The sequence below is a fragment of the Microcaecilia unicolor genome, chromosome 2 (assembly GCF_901765095.1).
Source record: "Microcaecilia unicolor chromosome 2, aMicUni1.1, whole genome shotgun sequence".
In the NCBI taxonomy this organism is placed as follows: Eukaryota; Metazoa; Chordata; class Amphibia; order Gymnophiona; family Siphonopidae; genus Microcaecilia; species Microcaecilia unicolor.
Genome location: NC_044032.1, coordinates 442,156,797 through 442,178,185, shown reverse-complemented (window position 1 = coordinate 442,178,185; position 21,389 = coordinate 442,156,797). Strand labels below are relative to the sequence as shown.

Below are 21,389 nucleotides of genomic sequence, written 5' to 3'. Positions count from 1 at the left end.
ATTCAAAGTGAATTAACCGGCCAGAAACGTCCGCCAACCGGTTAACTCTCCTGTTTGTGGCTATCTGGTCATTTTCATTTCCACATAACAAGTTAGTACCGCTGAAAATGACCGGTTAGCGCCAAAGTGGAAGCCAGCTACATCAAGGGCATTCCATGGATGTTTCTGGAGCGGAGTCCGGTTAGCTCCCAATATTCAAAGCTAACCGGCTATGTTTTGCACATAAATAGGACCGCATAAATAGCTGTCCTATTGTTATGTGCTAGCCCATGGCAAGTTGAATATTGACTTAACCGGGCATGCAGTGGCCAGCTTTAAAAAAAAAATGGAAATTCAGTGCCAAAGCCTACAGAGGGCTTTGTTTTATTTGATGACCTATCAAACATATAAATTGCGAGTGACCGTACTCACCGCAAATGCGCAGTAGAGACCGAACATTCAAGGAGCAACACTCCAAACCCCGCCTCCACCAGCAGCTCCTGTACCGAACGTAATGCAGCCAATAGGGAGGGAAGGAGGGGGCGTGGAAATTGGAGGAGGACGTAATGCAGCCAAAAGGGAGGGAAGGAGGGGGCATGGAAATCGGAGGAGGACATAATGCAGCCAATAGGGAGGGGAGGAGGCGTGGAAAATGAAGGAGGATGTAATGCAGCCAATAGGGAGGGAAGGAGGGGGCGTGGAAATTGGAGGAGGACGTAATGCAGCCAATAGGGAGGGGAGGAGGGGCGTGGAAATCGGAGGAGGACATAATGCAGCCAATAGGGAGGGGAGGGGGCGTGGAAAACGAAGGAGGACGTAATGCAGCCAATAAGGAGAGAAGGAGGGGGCGTGGAAATTTGAGGAGGACGTAATGCAGCCAATAGGGAGGGGAGGGGGCGTGGAAAACGGAGGAAGATGTAATGCAGCCAATAGGGAGGGGGCGTGGAAATCGGAGAAGGACGTAATGCAGCCAATAGGGAGGGGAGGGGGCGTGGAAATCGGAGGAGGACGTAATGCAGCCAATAGGGAGGGGAGGGGGCGTGGAAATTGAAGGAGGACGTAATGCAGCCAATAGGGAGGGAAGGAGGGGGCGTGGACATCAATGGGGGAGGGAGGGAGGATGGAGAAGAGAACCACCATGTACAAGGGCACAGCAGGAACGACGAAGTGGCCAAGGAAACTAAAAAAACCCACAGCAGAAACCAAGCAGGGATCAAAAAACGTTCTGGGGCCAACAGAAAAAGGTAAACAGGTGTATTCACTCACAGCACACACACACACACACACACACAAGTCCTGCTTTGCAGCATGAAGCAAAGACATAGCTGTCCCGCCCCTTTGGCTCACTGAACAGCAGGAGTCAACAGAAGGGGCGGAACAACAACATGTATGCGGGGAGGGGGGAAGGGGGAAGGGGGGAGGGAGACCGGCACACGACTGAAAAATGAGCCTGCGTTTCAAACTGCTCTAACAACTGCCTAAAAGGAGACACTGAACCTCCACTGCCACACAGCTCCAACAACTGACTACAAGGAGACACTGAACCTCCACTGCCACAAAGCTCCAACAACTGACTACAAGGAGACACTGAACCTCCACTGCCACACAGTAGACACTGAACCTCCACTGCCACACAGCTCCAACAACTGACTACAAGGAGACACTGAACCTCCACTGCCACACAGCTCCAACAACTGACTACAAGGAGACACTGAACCTCCACTGACACACAGCTCCAACAACTGACTACAAGGAGACACTGAACCTCCACTGACACACAGCTCCAACAACTGACTACAAGGAGACACTGAACCTCCACTGACACACAGCTCCAACAACTGACTACAAGGAGACACTGAACCTCCACTGCCACACAGCTGCAACAACTGACTACAAGGAGACACTGAACCTCCACTGCCACACAGCTCCAACAACTGCCTACAAGGAGACACTGAACCTCCACTGCCACAAAGCTCCAACAACTGACTACAAGGAGACACTGAACCTCCACTGCCACACAGCTCCAACAACTGACTACAAGGAGACACTGAACCTCCACTGCCACACAGCTCCAACAACTGACTACAAGGAGACACTGAACCTCCACTGCCACAAAGCTCCAACAACTGACTACAAGGAGACACTGAACCTCCACTGCCACACAGTTCCAACAACTGACTACAAGGAGACACTGAACCTCCACTGCCACACAGCTCTAACAACTGACTACAAGGAGACACTGAACCTCCACTGACACATAGCTCCAACAACTGACTACAAGGAGACACTGAACCTCCACTGTCACACAGCTCCAACAACTGACTACAAGGAGACACTGAACCTCCACTGCCACACAGCTCTAACAACTGACTACAAGGAGACACTGAACCTCCACTGCCACACAGGAGACACTGAACCTCCACTGCCACACAGCTCCAACAACTGCCTACAAGGAGACACTGAACCTCCACTGCCACACAGCTCCAACAACTGACTACAAGGAGACACTGAACCTCCACTGCCACACAGCTCCAACAACTGACTACAAGGAGACACTGAACCTCCACTGCCACACAGGAGACACTGAACCTCCACTGCCACACAGCTCCAACAACTGACTACAAGGAGACACTGAACCTCCACTGCCACAAAGCTCCAACAACTGACTACAAGGAGACACTGAACCTCCACTGCCACACAGCTCCAACAACTGACTACAAGGAGACACTGAACCTCCACTGCCACACAGCTCCAACAACTGACTACAAGGAGACACTGAACCTCCACTGCCACAAAGCTCCAACAACTGACTACAAGGAGACACTGAACCTCCACTGCCACACAGTTCCAACAACTGACTACAAGGAGACACTGAACCTCCACTGCCACACAGCTCTAACAACTGACTACAAGGAGACACTGAACCTCCACTGACACATAGCTCCAACAACTGACTACAAGGAGACACTGAACCTCCACTGTCACACAGCTCCAACAACTGACTACAAGGAGACACTGAACCTCCACTGCCACACAGCTCTAACAACTGACTACAAGGAGACACTGAACCTCCACTGCCACACAGGAGACACTGAACCTCCACTGCCACACAGCTCCAACAACTGACTACAAGGAGACACTGAACCTCCACTGCCACACAGCTCCAACAACTGACTACAAGGAGACACTGAACCTCCACTGCCACACAGGAGACACTGAACCTCCACTGCCACACAGCTCCAACAACTGCCTACAAGGAGACACTGAACCTCCACTTTCACACAGCTGCAACAACTGACTACAAGGAGACACTGAACCTCCACTGCCACACAGCTCCAACAACTGACTACAAGGAGACACTGAACCTCCACTGCCACACAGCTCCAACAACTGCCTACAAGGAGACACTGAACCTCCACTGCCACAAAGCTCCAACACCTGACTACAAGGAGACACTGAACCTCCACTGCCACACAGCTCCAACAACTGACTACAAGGAGACACTGAACCTCCACTGCCACACAGCTCCAACAACTGACTACAAGGAGACACTGAACCTCCACTGCCACAAAGCTCCAACAACTGACTACAAGGAGACACTGAACCTCCACTGCCACACAGTTCCAACAACTGACTACAAGGAGACACTGAACCTCCACTGCCACACAGCTCTAACAACTGACTACAAGGAGACACTGAACCTCCACTGACACATAGCTCCAACAACTGACTACAAGGAGACACTGAACCTCCACTGTCACACAGCTCCAACAACTGACTACAAGGAGACACTGAACCTCCACTGCCACACAGCTCTAACAACTGACTACAAGGAGACACTGAACCTCCACTGCCACACAGGAGACACTGAACCTCCACTGCCACACAGCTCCAACAACTGCCTACAAGGAGACACTGAACCTCCACTGCCACACAGCTCCAACAACTGACTACAAGGAGACACTGAACCTCCACTGCCACACAGCTCCAACAACTGACTACAAGGAGACACTGAACCTCCACTGCCACACAGGAGACACTGAACCTCCACTGCCACACAGCTCCAACAACTGACTACAAGGAGACACTGAACCTCCACTGCCACAAAGCTCCAACAACTGACTACAAGGAGACACTGAACCTCCACTGCCACACAGCTCCAACAACTGACTACAAGGAGACACTGAACCTCCACTGCCACACAGCTCCAACAACTGACTACAAGGAGACACTGAACCTCCACTGCCACAAAGCTCCACAACTGACTACAAGGAGACACTGAACCTCCACTGCCACACAGTTCCAACAACTGACTACAAGGAGACACTGAACCTCCACTGCCACACAGCTCTAACAACTGACTACAAGGAGACACTGAACCTCCACTGACACATAGCTCCAACAACTGACTACAAGGAGACACTGAACCTCCACTGTCACACAGCTCCAACAACTGACTACAAGGAGACACTGAACCTCCACTGCCACACAGCTCTAACAACTGACTACAAGGAGACACTGAACCTCCACTGCCACACAGGAGACACTGAACCTCCACTGCCACACAGCTCCAACAACTGACTACAAGGAGACACTGAACCTCCACTGCCACACAGCTCCAACAACTGACTACAAGGAGACACTGAACCTCCACTGCCACACAGGAGACACTGAACCTCCACTGCCACACAGCTCCAACAACTGCCTACAAGGAGACACTGAACCTCCACTTTCACACAGCTGCAACAACTGACTACAAGGAGACACTGAACCTCCACTGACACACAGCTCCAACAACTGACTACAGGGAGACACTGAACCTCCACTGACACATAGCTCCAACAACTGACTACAAGGAGACACTGAACCTCCACTGCCACACAGCTCCAACAACTGACTACAAGGAGACACTGAACCTCCACTGCCACACAGCTCCAACAACTGACTACAAGGAGACACTGAACCTCCCCTGAGACAGGGAGTACTAACAGCTCACAAGCACTCTCTCTCACTCACTCACACACTCTCTCTCATTCACTCACACACACACACAGAGACACCCAAGCACACACACACTAGCTGCTCACTCTCACACTCACTGTCTCTTTGGGAGGGCAGGGAACAGAGGACTGTGGCTTGACATGGGGTGAGGGAAGAGGACAGAGGAGGGTTGCTGGACATGGGGGGAGGACAGGGGACAGAGCAGACTTGCTACACATGGAGGTGAAATTAAAAAAACTCGCCCGTTTTAACGGGCTTAACGGCTAGTTATAATTATAAATCATTTTATATCCCTGAAACAAGCATGCGTTGAAACATGGCTATGTCAGGTTTTTATGGGGTTTTTAAAAATTTTATATTATTAAACTTCAACTTAATTTCCTAGTCCTACTTTCTTCTCTTTTTGGTTCCAAAGAACAGGTTGGCCACCATGAAACAGCCACAATGTTAAGTTTATATTTATTGTGTACTTGCTATATTACTGTTTTTGCAAAACAAGCCAAAGCGGTATGCAATCTAAAATTCAGCAAGGAAAGATAACGCCATAATTGTGGCATGAAAGTAGCAAACACTCAGAAAACACACTCAAGCCAGAGAATAAGGCTCTGATGATATTCTCAGACATAATCAGGAGAAGGTATCCAATTTTCTAATATGGGCTACAGGCTGACTAGGTTATACTTGTCATCTTGTGGAAAAACAAGGCAGCTAACATTCCAAAATAACTACAGTAAGGGGGCACCAGTGAGTGCTAATGACTGTAGGTGCTTTTTGCGAAAGCTTTGTCAAGATTCTCCACTTTTTTCACAGCGGTACATGTGGAGTTCATCTATACACCATTACCTCCCAATTCAGAGAGCACAGAGGATGGTGACTCGAAAGACCAGAGGAGGAGAAAAGTTGGGCTAGTTTACTGATTATATTACAGAGAAACTGGATAGCTGTAAGATAGAGGCAGCATAGAAGAAAGTTAGAGCCATGAGGCATCTAAGTTGCAGGACAGGATCCTGCAGTAGCTGAAGGCCTTTAGAGTGGAGAGATCATGGCAGACATAAAGGAGGTAAAACAATCAATGAAATAAAAAAAAAAAGAAACTAGATGCTTTGATCAGGGGATCTCACAGAATGTGCAGCTCTTGTTCTACACATGCAATATTCAGCTGACTAGCGTTACATTGTTTACTCTGAGCTATGAAGTAACTAATTACAGTTCCCTTCAGAGTTGCTTTTAACGTGGGTAGGAAGGGCTATTGAATCATTAAACCAATAGTATTCCTGAGAGGTTGTAGGAACATCCTGACCTGACAAAAGCTATTATACCAGAATGATCAGAAACTGAAATATTTTCAATACTTACTGCCAAACTGCTGGAATAAGATGTTTAGAAATAAGAAAATAATCTATGCAAGAGAAGGATTTGTATACTAAGAAGAAGGTACAATCTTTCCCTGTTCGATTATAAAGGTGCCAGGGATCCATCAGCCACCCCCTACCCCCACCCCTGATGATATAAGTCTTCAAACATTGATCATCCCTAGGAGAAATGTGCCGAGGTCTGTGTTGACATTCAAACAAGGGATCTGAAGTGTAATTCAAATCTCCAGCATGAATAATGGAATATTGGCTATGACACAAGTAGTGACTTCCTGAAAATAATCTGAAGCCTTAGAGTTAGAGGCATAAAGTTGCAGAAAACAAACTTTTGTGCCCCAGTTGCAAATATAACTAGTCCATCTCTCCAAATCATCTGTGATTTGGCCAAGGGTAGATAGAGGGGCTGATTTAGCAATTTAAAATGGCCAGACCTGCTTTTTTTTATTAACAGCTGTAGAAAAGTAACAACCTTTTATCCTGTTAGATCTCAACTTGCTGGGCTGTTTTCCGCAACTGGCACTGAAAATCTGGGTTTTTCAAGCTGATTAGCGTATGACTGGTTAAGTAGATACTTAGACTTAACTGGCCATGGCTTAGCGGGCAAAGATAGGCCTGCTTTTTGTGCGGCTTTATTTGCCCGCTGAACCTGGTCTTTAAATTACGAATCTCGGGATTTAACTGGTCACTCCCCAGAACACTCCCAGAATGCCTCCAACATCACCAGTTTTATTTTCACTGCTAACCGGTCATTTTCAGTGGTGATAACTAGTTAAATGCCACCAAAAATGACCAGTTATTCGCCGAGACGTGAGTTTACTGGTCACAACCATTCCTGGCCAGTTAACTCACACTGAATATTGGCTGGAGTGATTTTAGCAATGTAATTAGGGCTAAAGTGTTATGAAAACAACTTAGTGAAGCTCATCAGGAACCAGGGTACCTTTGTGTGATATATCAGTCTCCTTGCTCCCCAACACATGTATGAACGCTGCAAGACTGAAACCTTTAATCCATAATGTAAGACTTCCCTGAAGTTGTGCATCTATGTGGGTCCTCAAGACTTCCTCAATTTGTCCAGATTTGCGGAAGAACGGGCAGGGGAGCAGGGGCAGGTGGGCCTTAGGGGTGTCCTATCCTCCCCTCCCCTACTTTAGTGTGGTGCTTTGGTGGTCTAACAATCTATTCATGGCAGGAAAGAGCCCCCTTTTTCCTGCCCAGTGCAGCTGTAGACTTCTCTTTCTCCCGGCGCTGATTCAAAATGGCTGCCAAGAGTTCAAGCACCTCATAAGACTTCCGCAGAAGTCTTGCAAGGTCACTGCTTGAACTCTCAGCAGCCATTTTGTATTGACACCGGGAGCAAGAGAGTTCTACAGCCACACCACGCAGGAAAGAGGGGGCTCTCTGCTGCCCAACAGAGGCAATTAGACCGCCAGGGCACTACGATAAGGTACAGGAGGAGAGAGGAGGGATAGTGAATAGCGTCCTGTGGGTGGAAGGAGGCTGGAAAATTGAGGAGGGGATATACATGGGGGAGAGAGAAGGAATCTGGGTTTCTTTGGGGGGGGTCAAGGTGACAGGGGGTGGGGTGTGATAAGGGGCGGGGTGGGTGTCAGGGGTCGGGGCATAAGTGCTCTTTTTTCTTGGGGAAAGTATGGCAACCCTAGTTGCATTGCATCTTCTAGACTTGAAACCCATTCCTCCAAATGCTCAGCTTGGTCTTTAAATGCCGTAAACTGGGTGACAAGGTTCATTATCTCTATTTTCATCTCCTAGAAGTTTCTAGCATTTTCACAGATCAGATATTTGAATATGGTTTGAAATGTACAATTCTGATAAGGTAGATGACAATATCAGTGGTATTCTTAGGCACACTAACACCATGCTGCGATTTTGGTGAGAGTCCTGACTCTGCCATTGGGAAAAGAAAGTTCTGAAATATGATACCTTAATGAATCAGGCCATTTGTGTGCTATTTTCAGTAAATCTGTCTATCTTATGTAGCTTCACAGCTGCCAACTTACCCTGTTCAATATGGACATTTTAAGTCCATCCTGGTTTTCAACGTATATCTCCTAATTCATGCTGGTATTTGTAGTTTTGATTCGACCCATTGAAATCAGTGCTGCGGATCTCACAGTGCACTAGGATAGGTTTTTTGAGAAATTCAGGACTGGCTGAAAAGGTCCCTACTTGAATTGCATAAGCTAGCAGCCATTTAGCTTAAGTTCTCCAACTTATTTTTTTTTTTACCGGAACTTTCTTCCTGCTCTCATTTTGCCCACAGGTCACCTACAGGCTTATTTTCGAAAGAGAAGGACACCCATCTTTCGACACAAATCGGAAGATGGGTGTCCTTCTCACAGGGTCTCCCAAATAGGCATAATTGAAAGCCGATTTTGGGCGTTCCCAACTGCTTTCCATCGCAGGGACGACCAAAGTTCCCAGGGGCATGTCGGAGGCATAACGAAGGCAGGACTTGGGCGTACCTAACACATGGGCGTCCTCGACCCATAATGGAAAAAAAGGGCATCCCTGACAAGCATTTGGACGACTTTACCTGGTCCAGTTTTTCTTACGACCAAGGCACAAAAAGGTGCCCGAAATGACCAGATGACTACCGGAGGGAATTGGGGATCACCTCCCCTTACTCCCCCAATGGTCACTAACTCCCTCCCACCCTCAAAAAACCTTAAAAATATTTTGTGCCAGCCTCTATGCCAGCCTCAAATGTCATACTCAGGTCCATCGCAGCAGTATGCAGGCCCCTGGAGCAGTTTTAGTGGGTGAAGTGCACTTTAGGCAGGCGGACCCAGGCCCATCCCCCCCTACCTGTTATACTTGTGGTGGTAAATGTGAGCCCTCCAAAACCCACCACAAACCCACTGTACCCACATCTAGGTACCCCCCTTCACCCTTAAGGGCTATGGTAGTGGTGTACAGTCGTGGGTAGTGCGGTTTGGGGGGCTAAGCACACAAGGTAAGGGAGCTATGTACCTGGGAACTTTTTCTGATGTCCACTGCAGTGCCCCCTAGGGTGCCCAGCTGGTGTCCTGGCATGTCAGGGGGACCAGTGCACTATGAATGCTGGCTCCTCCCATGACCAAAGGGCTTGCATTTGGTCGTTTCTCAGATTGGCGTCCTTAGTTTCCATTATCGCCAAAAATCAGAAACGACCAAGTCTAAGGACGACCATCTCTAGGGATGACCTAAATGTCAAGATTTGGGCATCCCCGACCGTATTATTGAAACGAAAGATGGACGCCCATCTTGTTTCGATAATACGGGTTTCCCCGCCTCTTCGCCGGGACGCCCTACGAGGAAGTTCTCAGGAAAACTTGGGCGTCCCTTTCAATTATGCCCCTCCTAGTGTCATTGAGGATTGAATTTATATTTATATGTTCCAAAAATTACAATCCTGACCGGATCCGACCCAACTCAAGTCACCCGACCGCAACGAATCCTCCTGGGCTGTGCAGCAGTTACAATGCAGTGCCCTTGTTCCCAACCAATCCTGACTGGATCCAACCTGAGTCACAGTCACCTGACCGTGATGAATCCTCCTGCTGTGCTGTGCAGCAATTTCTATGTGGTGCTGGCAGCGGCCTCTCTCTCTCTTCTAACACCGACACTGCAGTCTGCACAAACGCTGTCACCCTCGCTGTCCTCCTGACCTGATCTCAACTTGGTCTCGCCGGATCTCGGGGAAACCCGGTCATATGGTAACCTTAGTCAACAACCTTCATTCACAACTACCCAAAGACTATTTTGTTTTTAAAGCCTCAGCTAAATTAGTCCAGTCATTGCACTAAGAGTCCTTGGTACAAAAGACAGGGTTCCATGTACATCAAAAAACTAGAGCAGAACAAAAAGCACATGTGGACCTCCAGGAATAGGACAGAAAGAATGCTTTATTGAAAGGACCTGACACAGGTCAGATTTCGGCGACCAAGCACCTGTGTCAGGGACTGCTTCCTGTAGTAAAAATAGTTGTCTGAAAGACCACCAAAAAAGAGTGAAAAAGAATCCTTGGCCAAGGGCTAAAGAATTTTGCTTCCTAAAGAACCTGGTCAGGCCACTAAGGGGAGGATGTTATCAATGTGGTCTACTTTTAAGTTAGGTTATTTTAACACAGGGTCCCATTTTATGCAAGGAGATCCTGTGCTAAATAACCTGACTTATGGTACAATAATTTGACTTAACAGTAGCCTATATTGATAACTTCCCCCCAGGTGTCACCACCAGAGCTCCTTCCCCAGAGGCCACAAATGTCACCTCTGCAATATCTCCAGCCCCAACCTGGAAAGCAAAATCCTGGCCCAGAAACTGAAGCCAGGGCTCCTCCATGGAATGCCCAAACTCCCCCCTGGTTTACTTAATTATTAGCCTTTGCTGTGGTGGCATGGGTTTGACATGCAGTATAAATAATCACTGTTGATTTCCACCTTAGAGGTGTCTGCATTTTCTGTGTCTCTGTCCTTGAATATGGGATTATAGGAAACATGTTATCGCATGATCAGTCTTTATGGACTCCACTCTTCAGCCTTTCAAGTGCTTGGCCCTATAATATGAAATGTATTACCTTTGGAATTATGCAAAATTGAATCTCTTATGATATTCAGGAACCAATTAAAAACACATCTGTTTAAAAAGGCCTTTTCATAACACCTTTGGCTTTTATGGTAGAATATGCTAATTTTGGCATTTAAGGAATTATTGTAATTGTAACTGGTTGAAAAGACTCTCAAATATATCTTTGTTTATGGAAAGCTGCCACTATCTGGCCAAAGCAGAGATTCTCACCAGAATAGGGACCTTGTAACCAACTACAGGCCTACTGCACAGCTTCACTTTCTTTCTAAAGTCACTGAACAGGTAGTAGCTGATTAGCTACCCATTTTTCTGGAGTCCCACAATGTTCTACATCCTAACCAGACGAGCTTTCAAAAACATTATAGTGCGAAAACAGTTTTTCTGGGCATGCTTCTAAATATTCAAGCCACGTAGGCTCATAGCAAAACTATCATCTTAATATCCTTGGATTTGACTGCTGCCTTTAATATGGTCAGTCATGAGCTGCTTTTATCTCACCTGGCAGATGTAGGGATAGCCAGCCAGGCATTACTTTGCTTTCAATCCTACCTTCCCAATAGGGCATATTGTATTCTTTGGCGGATTCTTTTTCACCACTGTGTGGCGTACCTCAGGGATCACTTCTTGCACCAGTGCTGTTTAACATCTTCATGTCCTCATTTCCTTCTTTAATACAATCCCTGGGGCTAATGCTGTATATTTGTGCAGATGACGTTCAGATGACTTGCGGTCAGATGACTTGCTTTAGATGATTCCTCTCTTTCGGAGGTTGGGGCTAAGCTACTCCAAGTTAAAGCCTGGCTTAGGTCCAATAAACTGCTGCTTAATGTGCAAAAAACACGATTCCAGATATTCCGTAGAGGTCAACATCTTCCCACAATACATACTCTCTGTTTCGAAGCTGTGACTCTTAAGGCTAGTGACACAATTAGTGTTGGGTGTGTTGCTGGCCTCTAATCTTTCTTTTAATGCTCATGTTTCATCTGTTGTAAGTACCTGCTTTTTTCAAATTACAATTGATTAGGTCTGTTCGGTAATTGTTTGACCAGAAAACGCTGCATATCATCATTCATGATCTTGTCATTACATGTCTGGACTATTATAATGTGCTTTTTAAGGGCATCTGTCAGAGAGAGAGAGATCAGGTGGAATGAAATATGACCATGTGACTCCTTTATTGTATGGCTTCAGGTGGAGTACAAGACAAAGTCCAGAAAACAAAAAAAGTACCAGGAACCTTCACAAGTGTACATGCATCATAGTTGGATAGATTTTTTAATATGTTTTTTTATTTTTTAATTACTTTTATAACTTCTGGTGACACTATGGTGTATATACATCTTAGAACTGGCCACTGTATATGTTCATAATATATGTGTATTAGTTGATACACTGGTGGCACTATGATGCATGTACATTTTATAATTATTTTGTATACCCATAGTACAATATGTATTGGTTCCGTTAAAAGTCTTTTTATGTTTTGTATTGTTTTTAATACGTGACTTATATTTGTTTTTTATATAGACCCCTGACGCAGGCACTTAGCACCGAAACATGGCCCGTGTTGGGTCAATGATATATGACGTACAATTAAAGACTTTGCCCCACTTGTGAAGGCTCCTGGTACTTTTTTTCAGGTGGAGTAACATTATGTATAAAATTTTGCTGCTGGTGTGTAAGATTTTACATACGGGCTCCCCTCAATTTTTATCCCTGTACCTGTCGCCATATACCCCAGCACAGGCCCTGCATTCCAGCCGACAACATTTACTAAATAACCCTTCATTCTGAAATGTTTCTTCCTGTACATTTCGAAAATCAATATTTAGTATTGTTGGGTCCTCAATGTGGAATGCCCTTCCTCTATCATTACAAATGGAGGCTTCACTTCCCTTCTCTAAAGTTTTGCTAAAAACGCATTTGTTTTGACTAGCATTTAAGGTATGAAGTAGTCTCCCCACTTAGAGCAGCTGGAGAGCAGTTGGTCGTAGGAACTTGTGGCGCACAGCAGACTTGGACAGTCTTTGCTTCTCTGCTATTATAATTGTATTTCCGTTTCTTACTGTGAAATAATATTGTAGCTGTACACCACTTTCATGGCTCAACCTTAGGCGGTTAATCAAATACATGCAACCTTGAACCTTGATATGTCTGCATTATTGTCTGCTTTGATCATGTTCCAGTTATGTACATTCATGTTTGCAATCTGCCTTGAACTGTGGGATTGTGCGGAATATAAATTTAAAAATAAATAAATAAATAAAATCCATTTCTCAAAGTGAGAATGAAAAAGTGAGTAATCGCTGTTCCTAGAGCTTAAGTCTGAGATGGAGACCAAAGAAATAAGATATAGTATTAATGGTTCCTTTTCTATATTTTATAAGTTGTTTACTCCTGTTTTGTCATTTTTGGTTTTGTTTGTTTCCCTCAAAAGATTTCTGTTTAAAGATCTGTTGTAATTGCATTCTTTGTAAAATATGTGGAGTTTTTTATATCCTGCTCACTCAAACCACTGAGAAAACAAGAAAAAAATGATTCCCTTTCCCATCTGAAAATTATGCGGTAAATATTCAGCCAGCAGCAGTTAGCAATGTTTTTTTTTTAGCTGCCACAAGCTTTATGCCCAATATTCATTGCCAGGCTATGTCCAGGCACTAGCACTGAATATCTGGGTATGTGCAGATGACCAGCACTTATCTTTTCAGGGCCACTATTCAGCCCTTAACTGCATAAGTGAAACTAGACTAACAAAGGACTGTGTTTTGTGCAGTCCAATTTGTCCAATGTCCTTATCCAGTTAAGTGCTAAATATTGGCACTTAACCATTTAAATGCTGACTCCGCCCCTGGACCACCCACAACTTAGCTGGTTTTGGCTTAGGTAGTTAGAAGGAGTATTCAGCAGCATTTTCCATTTAAGTGCTGCTGAATAATCCCTGGATAGCCCAGCAAAGGTGATTTAGCCAGGCAGGTGGATTCCTTTCCCCTTTCCCATCTCCCACTGTCCCCTAGAAGTAGCAACAGGAAATGTTATTGACCATCCTGGATCATAAACTCACCCATCCCGCTTGGCTTCCTTCTTCTCCAGGTCCTGAATGACATCCAGCAGTACTTTGATGGTGTGTTGGCTGGTTTGTAACACCTCCTCAAGAGCCTGCAAGCGTGACTGTAATTGCCCCATCTCAAATGGCCTGGCCTGAATAGGTTCAGCTTCCTTGTTAGTCCTCAGGCATCCTGTCTTGTCCAGATGTCCCTGAGATAGGAAACTCTCCTCTATTTTTGACAAGTCTACTTTGCCTTTGGCTGCAGCAACTAGTTCTAGAAGTTCTTGAACTTGTCTCAGCGTTTCTGATTGATTGGCTGTCAAACCAGTCTCTAGCTGTGTATTTGGTGAGCTGGTAGGTTTGTTTCCAGCCTGGGCTCCAGGTGCTGCTGGGGAAACATCTGGGGCTGTAAAAGTACAATGCCCTTCACTCGTGTCCTGTATAGGAGATTGGAATCCAGATTCCAAATGAATGTTGCTGAATTCTTTAACAAGAGCAGAGATGGGTCTTTGGAGTGTTTCCTTCTGCTCATCTGCATTTTTGCTGCCTGATTTTGATTGAATGAATTTGAGTTGACTACAGCCTGTCTGAATTACTGAAGTCCTGTCCACACTGGATGGCCTTGGTTCTCCTAGTTCTGTTATGTCAGTTATTAAATTTGATTGGTCATCTTGGATGGATGGCTTTTCTATTGTTTCCAAAGAATCACACCTACCTATATCTGGAGACCTAGGTTGAGGGAGTTTGCTTTTGGAGACTGCAAAATAGCCCTTTTCATTCATTGAGGTCCTGCTAACCTCTCCAAAAGTCTGTGGCACTGAGTGGCACTCTGTGCACTCAGAAACTGTTGGCTGGCAGTCATGAGGGCAGGACTCTCTTGGTGCAATGATATAACCTATCGAGTTGATTTGTTGTTTGGGAATTATAACACTGTCTCTTACTGGAGTCTCCTGAGTTTTTGTCTGTGGTGAAGAACGAAGTTGAGCATTTTCCTTCAAAATCTGATGAGGACTGTTAGATAAATGGGATTGTAAGTTCTTTTGAAGGGGGACAATGTCTTCCATAGCAGGGCTTCCTTCCACTTTGGAATTTCCACTAACATAAGAAAGATCATTGCAGTTTCTGCTGGGTTGTTTTTGCCTGAGCACAGTTACAGGCTCTTCTCTGGATAGGTGTTTGGAACCCAGGGACCATTGGGAGGAGGAAGGACTGTTTTTCCTACAGACAGTTGAGTTTGTGTTACTATGATCCATGGCTGCAATGTTCAGAGGGTAAAAAGGATGGAATTTGGGGCTGGGGATAGTTCTTTCACTAGTACAAGAGCTTGCATGGGAATTAGAGTTTCTAGCTGTGTCACAGGTTCTACCATCCTGAGGTTGGCAGGGATAAACAGGCAATCGATTTGGCACTTTCTTGTGGCACAAAGTGATGTATGGACTAGTATAATGTAGTCCCTCATCACTAGCATGCTTGGTGTCCTGTTGTAATTCACTGTGGGAGGCAGGTTGGTGGTTGTGCTCTGAGGAGCAGCCCCTTACTAACTGGGGTGATGCACTGGTTCTTCCATTAAGTGCTCTCATACAGGCATCATTTCTCTCAGAGCTTGGAAGCTGTGCTGTAGTGCTTTCTTCTTCTCCAGTAGTGCCTCTTTGGTCGGTGATGGACATGAGCAGCTCTTCCTTTCCAAAATCACTCACACTTTTGCTACGAAATCGGAAGGCAGGGAACTGCTTCTGAAGACTGGGTGAGGTTTGGATGGCGGTGCTCATGCAAGCCTTCTTGGGGTTAGGTAAGGTCAGGGAGCAGGGTCTGGATTGATACCAGTGTTGACGGCAGGGCTGATTTGAAGCTGTCCTCAGTGAGACACATTTTGTCCCCTTTTCAGTTTCTTTCCCCTCCAAATGTCGTCTGGGAGTAGAGGCACATGGTGTATTCAGTTCTGGCTTAGCTAAAGGATCATCAGGGGGGCTTTTCCCTGGATCTTCCTCCTCACCATCCACCAAGTCTTTGAAGCGCACTTGTTGAGTACGGTTACGCCTGCGTTTCAGGCGGTTCTCAATGTCAGGTGAGTCACGGTTGAGCAGCACTGATCTGACAGTCATGGCTTTTTCCTGGTTAAAGTTGTTGCACTGTGCCAGCAAATGGTTAGACTCCTTACTGACCATAATCTTTTCCAAAAGAATTACTCAATGTTTCCTGGAAAGGAGATTCAGTCAGCCAGCCCCCTCAATAGTGCCTCAGCCGCAGATATCCTTAAATCCAAGACTGCTCTGAGCTGAAGCAAAAGAGGGACAAGGCAGCAGTCCCCTTGCCCCCCTCAGTTTCCAACTTGGCTTCCTTCCTGAGAAAACTGTCTGACAGCCAGTTAACTTCTAGAAAAGGAGAAGATATTAAGCAGAGGGGCATTTCATCAGCAATACAGAGTGGCAGTGTTTGCGTCTGTATTTGACTCTCCCAGAACTGAGAGGCGGCCCCGAAGGGGACACTCTCCATTCTCTTCCAATACTATTGCTTGTCAACGGAGCAAGGAAAGGAGAAGAATCCAACAGCACTCTGAGCATGCATATAGTTTTAACTTGGTTGATGTATACATGGGTGTGCTTTGACTGAATAAGATGCCCTCCCATTCTCACATAAGAGTGCTACAATGCCCATTGACCTGTGCCATTCTGGCTTGATCTTTTTGCCTCGGCATTTCAATTGTGTCCTCTTCTTTCCCCCAAGATAAGTGATTGTTTCAGTCTTTTCTTTTTCTTGCTCGTTTGCCCACCTAGGATGTGTCACCCTGACCAGCTCCATGAGTGTCCATGCTGTGGCAGTGCATTGGAAAACTAAATGGAAGGGTCTCAGCGGGTGTCCTGCGTAGGTGTCCAAGTCTACTTATATTTTTTTGCTGTTCTTCTTTTTTTTCTCTTTAAGTATTAAAATACTAATACTAATGTTATTGATGCAGGTTCAGGGGCAAGAGTGGACACTTCAGAGAAATGATGTTGATGTGTTGAACAAGGCTGCTTCTGGGTCATGATCCCTCCAGAGGCCTCCTCTTAAGTGTCTAACAGCACCATTGGCTCCTAAAGAGGGGATGAGAGAGAGAGAGAACATGTGTTAATGAGGACACACACTACCAAGCAGCACTGACTAGGCATCCAGCACACTAACATCTCAGACACAGACTGCCTTCAGCCCACACTTTCTTCTGTGACATTTTAATATTTATTCATATGCAGTAGGAAAGCATGCTCTTTTTCAGGCTAGTGAAGTCTTAGGTGGTTTTATATTTTGTATAATCATTTTGGGGCCCTTTTACTAAAACACCTTAAACTGTTAACATCTTAAGCTGTAACAGCTAATGCAAAAGCGCACTAACTGCGTGTGAGGCATTTTTAAGGTTACTGCTTACTAAGTTGTGTATTAAGGGCATTTTTTGTGAAATGTACTACACTTACCACTTGCTAATCACTAATGCGCAGATAGCTTGGGACCACTTACCGCCTCCTAAATAGGAGACACTAAGGGGGAGATGATATGGCACCTAGAAAATCGACACAAAAAACATTTCCATCTAAGCGTATTTTATAAGCAGTGCCTAGATTTACGTACGGTATATGGAATACACTTAGTCGATATCCCAGTGTCTAAAACTACGCACCTCCATTTATACCAATGAAAATGTTGCATAAATCCTGGCAAGTAAATTTAGGGGCAGAGGGCCATATTCTATAACTATGTGTGCAATTTTGGAAACGCCCAGAAAATACCCATTTCCATACCCCTTTTTGCCTGCGCACATTAGAAGTCTGGCACAATGCATTACAGAATATGCTTACCGAGTTGTGCACGTAAATTCTAATCATTGCCAATTAGTGCTCGTTATCGCTTCTTAAGTGCTGTTATCAAAGCTAATTAGTTTAAGTCAATTAAGTTACACACATTGTTATAGAATACACCTGCATTTCGGCGCGGATCTCTAGGCGCACTATATAGAATCCAGGGGTATGTACTTCCATGCTTTAACTGCAACCTGACTACTGTGTGCTAATGGAAATCTTAACACATGAACTGCAATGCATGCCCCCAAAAGTTTCTGCATTTGATTTGCTTCTACCGCGCATTCATTTTCTGTATTGTCGCAGTAACTGCAAAATCTAACACACTTTAGTAAAAGGATCCCTGTGTGCTGTTTTGATATCTTGGCTATGTATGCTAATTGTAAGCTGCTTTGAACCTTGGAAACAGCAGATTATAAACTGTGAAAAGGAATAAATAGAAAATGAATACATTGATAACAGGGAAGGTTCTTCAGATGAGAGAGTGTGATCAAGTCTCTGCTTCCTTTGGCCACCTCCGCTCTTCGGCGTGTTTACTTATGCCCATTTACTTAATAACAATTATATTTTACTTCTCTTTCTCTTGTGGAAACTGTCATAATTCCAGAAGCAAGAAATGTAGTGTCAGGCCATGCTGTCAGGTGGCTGTGCAAGCTTCAAAAGCCCTAGAATAATCAGGAATGCTCTTACGATGAAATAGTATTTCTCATGGTAAAAAGCTGTCTTTTTACTACGGGGTCCTTTTATGAAACCACGTAAAGGCTTACTGCAAAACACATTACATTATGACATTTATATCCCCCAGATACCATTTCTGGTTCAGTGTGGATTAAAAAAAAAAAAACAAGAAACTGGGCTTACCTAGGACAAGTTACATTATCATATTAAAATCCAATAAAAGTCAGCTTCATTCCTAACAAGTGAGTTTTTAGCATTTTGTAGAACTTTCCATTATCTAACCGTGTCCTAATCTGATATGGAAGATCATTCCAGTAATTAGCTGCTTGATAAGCAAATGTTGCAAAAAATAGCTTTTTATGAACTATCCTCTTAGGATTAGGGAAATGCAAAATCACAAACTCTCTTGAGGCAGGATTAGAATTTCTAGCTGATAAAAAAAATCAGTAAAAACATATACCTTTGGGGCTAAGCTTCGGAATATCAAAAAGACCAAGGAACATATGTTAAAAATCATATGTGTATGTATTGGAAACCACTGCAAGCGTTTCAAGAGAGGTTTTGCTCTTTCAAATCTTGGACATTTAAAAATCAAACGAGCTGCAGTATTTAATAGCGTTTGAACTTTCTGCAAAACAACCTCCATATAGCCCAAGAGGATGCTATTGCAGTAATCTAAATTAGCTAAAATCATAATTTGTACTACCATTCTAAAAACATCCGGTGAAACATTATGTCTAATTCTTCTTAACCTCACAATGATTTTAACACATTTGGAATGTGACTGCTTTTATCTGCGGTTCAAATTTAAGATGTTTATCAAATCTCACACCAGGATTTTAGAGTACATTCCAGGGGAGAGTTCATACCATCAACGCTCACATTTTAAAAACTAAGGGCCCCTTTTACAAAGCTGTGGGTAAAGGGAGCCCTGCGGTATCATCAGTGCATGGATTTGCCATGCACCAAGGCCCCCCTTTTACCGCAGCAGGTAAAAGGCAGAAAAAAACCAAAAATGGCTGTGCTGTAAGAACAACTTTGATGATTTTGCCTTTAATATCTTATCCCTATAAAATGAAGCAAGATCTGCAGCTGAAGAAACTGGTTTATTGGTTAAAAGTAAATACTTAGGATTAGATAATTTGTTCACTATTAAATATAATTTTTTTCAAGTCAGGATTTTCTTTACCTATATAAACTGAATAATAAGCTATTTTACCTTATTTCATCTTCCCCTTATATACATTGATTTCTTTCCTCCGTAGTGCCTTATTTTCTTCAGTAAGATTTTTACGCCATACCTTTTCCAACTTCCTACATTCCCTTTTACACTTCAACAGATATTCATTAAACCAATCAGCTTTCTTCCTCCTGAAGCGGTGCTATATCATCTAGCAGTTCTCTACAGATTCTATCCAAGTGAACTACTGGGCCTTTATCATAGACATTATATTGATTTAAAATTTCAATTAGCCTACTCCAGAACTTTACTTCATCAATCTTTCCCCTAGATTCTCATTGAACAGTAACAACCTCTCGTATCTTATAGACCTTCCTTTTCCATTGCAATATAGCTTGTAATTTATAATGATCTGACTAAATTATTGGTTCCCACACACAATCCATGAAAATCAGCTTGCACTAATCACACGCTATTTATTTTTTATTTTTTGGAGGGGGTGTGCCATGTGCAGGGAATGGGCGTAGAAGCATTATCCGGCTAGAACATTCACGTTAGCCTACACTAACTGGATAATGCCGACTTAGGGGGTCTTTTACTGAGTGGCAGTAAGCCCAATGCGGGCTTACTGCTCACTAAACTAGAAGTACTGCCGGGCTACCACAGCAGCCCAACGATAGTTCCCACCCCACCGCGCGTCATTTACCGCACTACAAAAAAAAATTATTTTTGTAGTGCTGGTGTTTACCCGGTGATAATCGGGCAGTGCTATGTGCTGCCCGGATACTGCCGGATTGGCGCAGGAACCCTTACCACCACCTCAATGGGTGTTGATAAGTGCTCTCCCCCCCCTTCCGCCCCCCCAGAAATGGCCACACGGAAGTGCTTCACTTGCCTCACGGCCATTTCTTTTTTTTTTTTAAAACAGCCTTTTACCTGCTGCAGTAAAAGGGGGCCTCAGCGTGCATCAAAAACATGCTTAGTAAAAGGACCCCTAAATGCAGGAGTACTACTACTACTGATCATTTGTATAGCGCTACTAGACGTACGCAGCGCTGTGCACATTAGGAGGTGGTAAGTGCTCCCATATTAATATTTTAGCAGATCTCATGCACTAACTGAAAAATTAGTGCAGGGCCTGCAAAACTAAGAAAAAAAGACCTATTTTAGGGACATGCTAGAAATGGGCTTACCGTGCAGGCAAGTCGCATGTTAATAAACATTAAGCCCATTTCTTAGTGCATCTTAGCAAAAGGGCACCTCAGTTAAGAAAACAGACATGTATATATGTCCCTTTAGTACAATTCCTTACTATGCAACCGTGTTGCCAACTAGATCTTGATTCGCTGGACAGGGTTGATCCAATCCTGGGCTTACCCCGATGCATGCAGAGATTTATAGCTTTGCTTTTCATAGGGAAACCAATGGGGAAATCAGAACCACAAGTCCCCTGAATGCAGTGGGGATAAGCTAAGGACTGGATGAATCCTGTCAGGCAAATCTGGATCTAGTTGGCAACACTAGCTAACCCTCACTTTTGCTGATGTGCACCTTTTGGGATCTAGTGCATCTAGACATTAATATTTACCTGTGGACAAGTAAACTAATCTAAAAGCCAATTAATTTTGCAGATTTTTGCACATGTTTGAACAGGCTATCCTCCATTGGCCACCTGGATAGCTGGGCCATTCACCACAGGTGGGTTAGCCCACTTG

The 21,389-nt window shown here is 44.6% G+C and overlaps 2 protein-coding genes across 3 annotated transcripts in view; one reads left to right on the top strand and one right to left on the bottom strand.

Moving 5' to 3' along the window:
• Positions 1-21,389, top strand: part of LOC115461208 (dedicator of cytokinesis protein 2-like) — a 1,592,043-nt gene that overhangs the window by 889,854 nt on the left and 680,800 nt on the right.
• LOC115461207 overlaps positions 1-21,389 on the bottom strand; it is a 431,974-nt gene that overhangs the window by 332,163 nt on the left and 78,422 nt on the right. For both annotated transcript variants that reach the window (XM_030190874.1, XM_030190875.1), the window contains exon 2: positions 14,005-17,060. In XM_030190874.1, the coding sequence (XP_030046734.1) occupies positions 14,005-16,154 (2,150 nt within the window). In that variant the 5' untranslated portion in view covers positions 16,155-17,060. The remainder of the gene's footprint in view (positions 1-14,004; positions 17,061-21,389) is intronic.